This window comes from Miscanthus floridulus, chromosome 5 (assembly GCF_019320115.1).
Source record: "Miscanthus floridulus cultivar M001 chromosome 5, ASM1932011v1, whole genome shotgun sequence".
NCBI lineage: Eukaryota > Viridiplantae > Streptophyta > Magnoliopsida > Poales > Poaceae > Miscanthus > Miscanthus floridulus.
In genome coordinates, this window is record NC_089584.1 from 137,752,584 (window position 1) to 137,763,249 (window position 10,666).

General features: G+C 43.7%; 1 protein-coding gene and 1 pseudogene across 1 annotated transcript; both read right to left on the bottom strand.

Annotated features, from left to right (window-relative positions):
• Positions 1-828, bottom strand: LOC136451215 (probably inactive leucine-rich repeat receptor-like protein kinase At5g48380). Its single transcript, XM_066451944.1, has one exon. The coding sequence runs from the start codon at positions 826-828 to the stop codon at positions 1-3; it is 828 nt and encodes a 275-aa protein (XP_066308041.1).
• Positions 829-8,323: 7,495 nt separating this feature from the next.
• On the bottom strand, positions 8,324-9,094 carry LOC136450932 (probably inactive leucine-rich repeat receptor-like protein kinase At5g48380; annotated as a pseudogene).
• Between the last annotated feature and the right edge of the window lie 1,572 nt (positions 9,095-10,666).

The window sequence follows — 10,666 nt, forward strand, 5'->3', positions numbered from 1 at the left end:
TCAGGAGCACACAGGAAAGATGTAGGGCCGGAGACTCCCACAGAACACAAACCATTGCGGGAAGTAGAAAGCCACCACGAACCCCGCCACGAATCCCACCGCGCCGCCGATGCTGGACGCGTCGTTGACCCTGCGCAGCCTGAGATGTATCCGCGCCCTCTTGCACTTGCCCAGCGGCGCCCCGCAGAGCCCGTCGTTGCCGGCGAAGTCTTCGGCTGAGAACCTCTGGAGAGAGCCAGGGATGGGACCTGACAAGGAGTTATCTGCAACGTTCAGCGAAACTAACCGTGCAAGATCGCCCATCGGATCCGGGATCTGGCCGGTGAACCGGTTGTGCTGAAGGTTGACGGTGTTCAGGTACGTCATGTTCCCGATGCCGCGCGGGATTTCCCCTGAGAAACCGTTGCTCGAGAGGTCAAGGGAGGTGACGAACGGCAGCTGCTGGTCGATATCTGCCGGGAGGGGCCCCGTGAAGTCGTTGCCGGACAGGTCCAGGCCTGTCATGCTTCTGCAGAACTGAAGGCCTCGAGGGAAAGAACCTTGAAGCTCCATGCCACTGAGATTCAAGGACATGATGCGACCATCGTTCCAGCACTCAATTGGCCTGTTCGCTGGGCTGAAAGAGAATCCGTATATGCAATCTTCCAGGACGTTGTTGGAGAACATCCATGAGAGTGCACCATTAGGATCACCGAGCGATTCTTTCAGGCCCTTCAGGCACTGGACGTCACTGCCACCAGCACAGGAAGATATGCATAGGAGCAGCAGCAGGATGACAGAATTCTTCATAGGATGGCTTATTGGCACGAGCTGTGTGGCCAGCAGCATCCGATCATGGACACTCATGAAAGAATGCGAAGCCTATACACTAGTACTGCGCTTTTATACTGAAAAAGGGACGCAAATTCTACTACTACTACTACTCTCTAGCAACGAACTTGTCAAAAGAAATAAAGAACGGAAAGGTTTTTGAACGGACACGCCCCCTCGAGAAGCGCATCAGCCTCTCAACACGGCACGTGCCCGAGAGAGCGACTCCGCGTTAAGTCGCTCTTGGTAGACTTGTCATGGGAACATGATTTTTTTAAGTGAGGCAAAGCCTCTACTTTTAAGAAAGCAGTTCATACAACGCTGGGTAAACCAGTTCGCGTCAAGGGTGCATACCATGTTGAAATTTGGTTTACGGTGCTGTTTAGTTGCACTTCATTTTGCAAAAAATTTCAAGATTTCTCGTCACATCGAATCTTTAGACGCATGCATGAAGCATTAAATATAAATAAAAAATAAAACTAATTACACAGTTTAGACGAAATTCACGAGACGAATATTTTAAGACTAATTAGACTATGATTGGACACTAATTGCCAAATAACAACGAAAGTGCTACAATACCATTTCTCAAAAAAATTTCGCGAACTAAACAAGGCCTACGTTGAAATATTGTGAGAGAAAAATACTTTTCCATAATTGAAAAATAGTTCTGGTATTCTCGTTGACCTAAATAACATGCATCCTTTCGAGTGTCCTATAAATACGTGCTGGTCAAATTTTCTTAACATCCACTAGGTTTATAGAAAATATTAGCAACATTAATTATATCTTCAAATAAGTTTATTATGATAATATATTCGACCATTCATCTCATGATGTTAATTGTACACCATAAATATTAATATTTTTTTTATTTATATTTAGTTAAAGTTAAAAATGTTTAATTTCTCGGAAGTGAGAATGACACTTATTTTGGGACGAATGGAGTACTCCTACCAGATGGCATGACTTGGATGAGGTAAATGGCTCCAAGTACTAGATGACATGACTTGGGATGAGGAAATGGCTGAGGAGAAAAGCATTGCACATTGTTGAGAAAAATCGTTCTATATCAATTGAGCACACAAGCACAAGATTAAACACAGAGATGGTAGAGATAGGAAGCTCTTTATTTCTTTCCCTTATACAGAGTACAAGGAACTCTTCAGTATAGAGAAGGAAGCAGCTGTTGTCCTGGGACTCTCCCTCGGTCTCCTTTCATAACGAGGAGCGAGGGAGCTGGTGAACCTTTTCTCGTAATCCTTCTTCTATTTGTTTGTTTCCCTGTCCATGCGGGCTTCCACATTAATTCATTTACCCTATGTCATTTGCCAATTAAATAATTTCACAACACTCTCGATTGGGCAAACCAAGCTATGTGCATGTCTCGTCAAAAAATTTCCCCAAAAATCCAGTGGAAAAAATAAAAAGTAGGAGAAAAAGGTACATTGCACATGCAAGTCGTGTTGCACCTTAGTGTATGGACAAGATGAGGTGGGCAGATGCACACACAACTCTTAAACGACCAGGGGACACAAGGGTGAGGGCGGGGTGCCGAAGCCGGAAGAGCTATTAAGGTACCGTTTAGTTGGTAATTTTTTTTAGCAAAATGTCACTGTAGTATTTTCGTTGTTATTTGACAATTAGTGTCCAATCATAGTCTAATTAGGCTTAAAAGATTCGTCTCGTGAATTTCGTCTAAACTGTATAATTAGTTTTATTTTTTATTTATATTTAATACTTCGTGCATGTGTCAAAGATTTGATGTGACGGGGAATCTTGAAAAATTTGACATTTTAGAGTGGAACGGCTAAAGTTGATTCGAGACTTCGTAGCAGGAAGACAGACCCTGAGTAATAGACTAATAGGCGGTCTGAAACTGACACCACGAGAAAAAGTAGGCGGTTCAACTTGTTTTTGCGCGTAAGATACTCTCGTCCTGAAAAAGGTACAATTGAAATATTTTAAATTTGTTCAACTATATCTAAAAAATGTTAATATTTATGATATTAAATAAATATTATTAAATTTGTTATATAATGTATTTTTATAGTATATCTGTTGATGTCATAAACATTACTCTCTCCCTCCGTTCCAAAAAGAATGCAATTCTTGCTTTCCAAAGTCAATTGATTTCAACTCTAACCAAAATTATACAAGAAAGTATTAACATTTATAATACACAATAAGTATCAATAGATTAATGGTGAAATATATTTTCGTAATAAATCTTGTTTGAGACATAATTATTAATACAAATCAGTGTAAACTTGGTTAAACTTTAGCAAATTTGACCGGCATGAATCCCATAGCTGTGTTCTTTTTGGGACGGGGTGTAAGATCTCTAGAACGCCTAGAGGGGGTGAATAGGCCTGTAAAAATTCAACTCAAACCAAAATTAAATTCATCCGCGGCACTATCGCTCTGTGGGCGCGGCACTGCTGGAGAGATTAGTTCACAGTTTAAAATCTACCCAACGAAATTTAGATTGGATAAATTTCTTAGCTTTCTTCAGGGTAGTAGATCATAGATCGACAGCTGAAAGTGGTGAGAACACCATACATAAGTAGATCAGTCTCAAACTCTAGAAATCACCTCAATCAACAATATGTCATGCAGGCAATGTAAATCAAGCACAAGTGACACAATAATTTATCTCGTGGTTCGGCTCGCCACCAAGGCTTGCCTACCTCCACGTTGTTGAGGTTAGCCACTAAGGCTTAGAGTTTTCCAGCCTTTCCGCGTTCTCAAGTCAAGAGACTTAACTCTTGAGATGAGGGGTGACTTTACTAACTTCAAGAGATGGTTACAAACCTTCCGGACCAAGCTTTAAGAATAACAAACACAACTGCCGACCAAAACATGAACCAAGTACTCTTTAGAGTTTGGAAATCAATGGAGCTTCTCTATAATCGAGTTTGGGACCCTTTTTCCTTAAGGATTGATGGGAAAATCAATGGATTTGCTTGAGGGCTTGAGGTCAACAATGAAGTGAGAGAGAGAGAGCTCCTATTTTTTGACGTGCTAAAGTGAGGAAGAAAAGAGCTGATTTTCTTTTTTTTTTGGAAGGAAGGGGAAAGGTTGAAAGGTCCTAATGGCTAGAGGGGGGTGAATAGCCTATTAAAAATTTCTACAACAACACTTAACAAACCGGTTAGACAATTATAAGGCGAAGCAAGGGTTGCGCTAGCCTACTAAAAATACAAGCCACCTACCATAATTCTAATTAATATAGTTTCTATTCACACAATAGCTATGTCACTACACTAAGTTAGTGTGCTCTCAACGGCTAACTAAAGAGCCACACTAACCAAACTAACAAGCTCTCATAACTAGCTATACTAAAGAGCTTGACAACTAGTTTGCGATAATGTAAAGAGAGTGAGCAAGTTATTTATACCGCTGTGTCAAGGAGTGAACCAATCAATCACAAGAATGAATACCAATGAAGACCAATCACCTCGGAATCAAATAATGAACACAATGATTTTTTATCGAGGTTCACTTGCTTATCGGTAAGCTACTCCTCGTTGTGGCGATTCATTCACTTGGAGGTTCACGCGCTAATTGTCATCACACGCCAAACCCTTAATAGGGTGCCGCACAACCAATACAAGATGAGGATCACACAAGCCACGAGCAATTCACTAGAGTACCTTTTGGCTCTCCTCCGGGGAAAGGTCAAGAACCCCTCACAATCACCACGATCGGAGCTGGAGACAATCACCAACATCCGCTCAACGACCCTCGCTGCTCTAAGCCGTCTAGGTGGCGGCAACCACCAAGAGTAACAAGCGAATCCAGCAGCAAAACACGAATACTAAGTGCCTCTAGATGCAAACACTCAAGCAATGCACTTGGATTCTCTTGCAATCTCACAAAGATATTGAATCTATGATGAAGATGAGTGGGAGGGCTTTGACTAAGCTCACAAGGTTGCTATGTCAATGCAAATGGCTAAGAGAGTGAACTTGAGCCGGCCATGGGGCTTAAATAGAGAGCCCCCACGAATAGAGCCGTTGGGCTCCTCACTGCATTGAACACAGGACGACCGGACGCGCCGGTCAGATTGGTCGAACGCTGGACCTCAGCGTCCGATCGCGCGATGCGCGCCATGTGTCCCCTGATTCAAACGCTGATCGCTCGATCTCAACAGTCATCAGTACATTTAAGTAGTGACTGGACGCGCTGCTCAAAGTGACCGGACGCACCAACACCAGCGTCCGATTGTTTCTAGTAAGATACCAGAAGCGAAAATTCACGACCAGACGCGTCCGGTCATGCTCGACCGAACTCACAGCGTCCGGTCACTCAACGTCTCCCATGTGCGTTGCATATGTCATCATACGTCATACTGACCGGACTCAGGCCCTGAGCGTCCGGTCGTTTCTCACGCCAGCGTCCGATCATGAGACCGAAATCGCACGCTCACTGCTACCATTGACCGAACGCGCCGGTCCTACCTAGACCAGTGTTCGGTCACGTATAGTGACCTCCGTCTTTTCTGTACAGAACGCCGGTGGCACCGTCGGACTGTCCGCACTCTATGGGCGGACACTTCACCGGTGAAGTGCCTAACCCTTGCTTAAATGTGCCAACCACCAAGTGTATCACCTTGCGCACATGTGTTAACATATTTTCACAAATGTTTTCAAAGGTGTTATCACTCTGCTAGATTCTAAATGCATATGCAATGAGTTAGAGCATATAGTGGCACTTTGATAACCGCATTTTGATACGAGTTTCACCCCTATTAATAGTACGGCTACCGAACCTAAATGTGATCACACTCGCTAAGTGTCTTGATCACCGAAACAAAATTGCTCCTACCACTTATACCTTTGCCTTGAGCCTTTTGTTTTTCTCTTTCTTCTTTTCAAGTTCAAGCGCTTGATCATCACCATAGCATCACCGTCATCATGTTATGATCATCATTTGCTTCGCCACTTGGAATGTGCTACCTATCTCATAATCACTTGATGAACTAGGTTAGCACTTAGAGTTTTATCAATTCACCAAAACCAAACTAGAGCTTTCAAAGGTATATATACCTCCAGCCCACAACGTACACCGCACCTAAGGGGTCGGGCGAGACGAAGCCCGCGACCAAGGGGTCGAGCGAGACGGAGCCTGCGGCCTTGAGGTCGGGCGAGGCAAAGCCCGCGGCCTCGAGGTCGGGAGAGACGAAGTCCGCGACCAAGGGGTCAGACGAGACGGAGCCCGCACCCAAGGGTCAAGCGAGCCGGAGCCGCGACCATGGGGTCGTTCGAGCCGGATCCCGCGACCAAGGGGTCGGTCGACCCAGATCCTGCGAACAAGGGGTCGGGAGTGCCGGATCCCGCACCCAAGGGGTTAGGCGAGACGGAGCTCGCACCACGCAAGGCAGCAAGGATAATAGTGAAGTGCAGACTGTCTTGGTTGTGAATCTGAGGATGCATGCGGTTGTTTGAGCACTTAGTAGCACATATTAGCTTAAGCATTGTGCCCCCTTTATAGTACGGCTTTTCCTATACTCACATTCAATATATAAAAGAATTTAAATCTCCTTTGAGCTTGATACCATCTACATTTATAATTGGGGGTTCCTCCGTTCCGTGTAGCATCCTCGAATATAAATTTCCTGTTTGTCATATCGATAAATTTCACTAGTTCTCTAATTGCGTGGTTATTATCATCAAAACCCACAATTAAGGCTTGATTGCACTTTTACGGAAGGAGTAGTATTTTTACCTATATATCTAGATCAAATTTTATTTAGATAATTTAACAAAAAAATATCTAAAATTGTTTTCTTAGGACGCAAGTAATAAGTTGTATGCTGATGCATCGCATCACAGATTTATGAGGACAGTGGCTAAGCAGTTAATGATGGCCAGAAGACCCATAGCAGCTAAGTTCCCGGAACATTGGGGTCGTGGTACAGGAACACAGTATGTGGTACATTGTTTCTTAAGTTTATGGGACAAAGTGGGTATACAGCTTGATCTCGTTCCTTCGATTAATGGAACATGTACCAAATGTGTGTTTCCGGAACGGTGAACATGATCCTAATTAAATTGGTAATTGATATCACGAATGAATTAATTATCATAAGTTTTCACTGAACGTAAGACTTAGAAAGTTCTAAAATAATAAAAACAAAATAGATAATTGAACTCCTCGTGCGGTCTCTCTTCTTCTTTTTTCTTCCATCAATTGAATTTTAGGCCTCAAGTTTCATCGGTGTTCCCATGGTGTGGATCACGTTCCATCAGTGTTTAGAACAATGTTCCATCATATTCCTGTTCCACGAATCTGAACATGTTCCCGGAACGTGGAACGTGCCCATGTTCCCGTTCCCAGGCTACTAAAAGATGACCTCGTGAAAGTCATGGTAGGTGATTTCTTTTAATTTACTTCCTCCATTTAAAATTAGAAATTGTTCTAACTTCTCTAAATATATAGCTTTTATTATGTACGTAGACATAACCTATATTTATTTACATCACATAAACAATGTATATTTAGAAAAGCTAGTACAAATCATAATTTAGAAGTTAGAACGGTGGAAGTAACAACGTGCATAAAGTATAAACTGGCATGGACCGGGATGAGCTGAGCCTATCGAAATGGTGCTACTGCCACTAAGGCCGATAGCACGGGGACGTGCTGCAACGAAAAGGACATGTGCCTCCACCTCGGTAATCAACGGAAAAAAAAAAGTTAGGTGCAAAACCAAGTGCATCCAATGGAAATCCATCTACTTTGATCTTTCTACCGGTGGCACTGGCCTTGCGGCATAGGGATATTTCCCTTTCCTACTTTTAGTTTCTACCTACAATCCTCCTGCACTCCTGCTGACTTGAGCTTAATGAACAGTTGCCCTGAGTCAATGGTCTCCGGAATGAGCAGTCTCCTAATACTGAGACTACCCTGGAAACACTGATGCCGTCACAATCAGTCAATCACCGCTGTATCAGGACAATAATTAACCTTTATGTGCCGGGCAGCTAAAACTTTGTGAAGAGTAAAGACAAAGTATCTCCTAGCTTTTTTTTTTCTTTTTCGAAAACCTGGCAGGAACTCTGCTCACAATTAAGAAAGGAAAGAAGTTACATGTACATGAAAGCCCGGAAGTCCGGCTTACCCCACCAGGCACACACAGAAAACACATGAAACACCAGCTCCTACCCCTCTTGGGGAGTATCTCCTAGCTAGTAAGCATTCAAATTCATTCAGAACAAAAGTATGAATTCATAGTCGATACTTTCATGTTTCACTTAATATATTCAATGAGACAACATACTCCCAACAATTGGAGCAAATAAAAGGTAAAGTCTGAACAAGATCAAGAAACATCCAACAATTTTTCCGCTCAATGAAAGGCATCTCTTTTGTTCACTGCAACACAGGTTCTGAATTTCTGATATTACAATGCTCTTCAATATTGACTGCAACAGAGGTTCTAATATTACAATTTTCCAGTGCCGACGTAGGGTTGATGTCAGACAAAGTTTCAAAGCAAACAAGCGAATCATATGCAGACGACGTAGGGATGGAGCCTCTGGGAGAAGACGAACAAGCGAGGGAAGTAGAAGGCCACCACGAATCCTACCACGAAACCAGCAGCCGCGCCAATCCTGAACTCGTCGCTGATCCTGCTTCTATCGTCACATTTGGTCAACAACGGTGCACCACAAAGCCCTTGATTACCAGCAAAGTTCGATGCCAGAAATTTCGTTAGAGAATGGAATAGGGCCAGGCAATTGGTTGTCCGCAACATTGAACTCTTCTAACCGATCAAGAAAACTAAATTCCCATAGAATTTCACCGCTGATTCGGTTGTGCTGAAGATTGTGTGTGTTCAGGTATGGCATTTTTGAGACAACAACTGGGATTTCCCCTGAAAAGCTATTGTATGAGAGGTCCAGACTTGTTAGAAACGGCACCTGCCGTGCAATGTCTGAAGGGATTTCTCCAAAAAAATTGTTGCTTGACAGGTCCAGCCCAGTCATGCTTGTGCAATTATGAAGACCTTGGGGAAATTGGCCTTGAAGACCTAAGTTACTGAGACGCAAAGTGAGTACCCTATTCTCATCAGGGCGCCAACACTCCACACCCATAAATTGGCATATAAAGCCATCGTAGCTGTCATTAAAAAACATGAAGAATTCAGTATGCCGTTGGGATCAATCACTGACTGCTGCAAAGTCTTTAGGCATTGGACATCAAGATCAGAACCAAAACATGAGGACGAGCCGCTCAATAGCAGCAACCAAAGGATGAACTTGGTATTATCAACCATCTGAGACATGGATTCTTGGCCAAAAATTGCACCTTCTCAATTCCCACCTGAGCTGCTCGAACCTGTCATCCAGTGAATCTCATCAGAGGTCTGGTTATAGAAGTATGTGGCATGAAACTATGCAATGACCTCCTCATTCCAGTTATACTGGAAACCCATGATGTCTGAAAGCTAGAACCTGTCACAAACCTTGATTACCTTGTCAAACTCAGGCTCCTCCTACATCTCATCCCAATCAATATACTGCATCTTGATGATCTTGGTTTTCTTGTATGCAAGAATGACAGTGGCATAAAAGTTAGAATGAAACTCATTCCAGAATTTGTAATTAATGCCCAAATCCTTGCGCACTGCATAGGGATTGATCCCCCTCGCCTCTTCCACCAGCTTCCAACTCTTGGAATAGTTGACAACTGCATGCTGACGGAATCATCTAGAGGTCTCATGATGATCTCACCCTCAAAATCTCTCATGTATCCGCTATCAAACTCAGAGAGATGCTATGGGGTGTCAGGAATGGCATCAGTGGTACAACCTGTCATCTCCAGCCTCTCCTCATTTTTAATGTATTGCTCGCGCCTCCCCCTGTCACCAAATCTCCTTGAAGCTGCACTACTGCCTGCTGCTGTTGACCTCCCTGGACCACGGCGAGGTGGATCCTTGTCTCTTTGCTCATTCATCTTTCTTTTCCCCCTTCGGTCATTATCTTCGTGCTCCATATTCTCAAACGAGGATGGGAGAGAAGAGGGAAGAAACTGCTCGGGTCAGGGATAGTACCAGCCATCAACGACGTTGAGGGAGTGCTGGTAGCTACCGCGGCACTGCCAGAGATCGGCAACGCGCGGCCAAGCGATGGCGACGGTGCGGCGCGAGAGGAGAGAGAGCACGGGCGTCGGCATTGGGGTCGGGGGGGGGGGGGGGGCGAGAGAGGAAAAAAAGTTACTGTGGACCAGAGGATAAGAGGAAGAATAAATGGGTCCAGTAGTAAAACCATTTTGACCGAATCTCAATTGAGATTCAAAGTGCGGCACTGCCGCACGCCTAGACTGGCACTGCCGCAGAGCATCACTGTCGCACGGCAGGCGCGGCACTGCTGCACACCCCAAAACAGTGGGAGTTAGCTATAATCTATATGACTCTCTCTGTATAAGATATGGACACATATCACTTATATACCATGACCAGAAACAAATAATCAATACAGACCATGATCATGATACATAAGTTGTTTTTTATAAATCGTTTTCATGCACAATATGAAAATTTTCATCTCTTTTGCCTTGATACTAGTTTATCAAACAGAGGCATGCTAAAATTCAAACCACGTTACGAGAATCAAGTATATTTAGCTCACTACGCAATGCACAAAACCTTGACTCATCGAGGGGCTTTGTGAAGATATCGGCTAGTTGCATTTTGGTGCTCACATGGCGAATTTCGATATCTCCTTTGGTTTCGTGGTCTCTCAAGAAATGATGATGGATGTCTATGTGCTTGGTTCTAGAGTGGCTTACGGGATTGTTTGCAAGCTTAATGGCACTCTCATTATCACATAATAATGGGATTTTTGTG

Coding starts and splice junctions, on each gene's coding strand:
- LOC136451215 (XM_066451944.1), bottom strand. CDS start 828: ATGCTGCTGGCCACACAGCTCGTGCCAATAAGCCATCCTATGAAGAAT.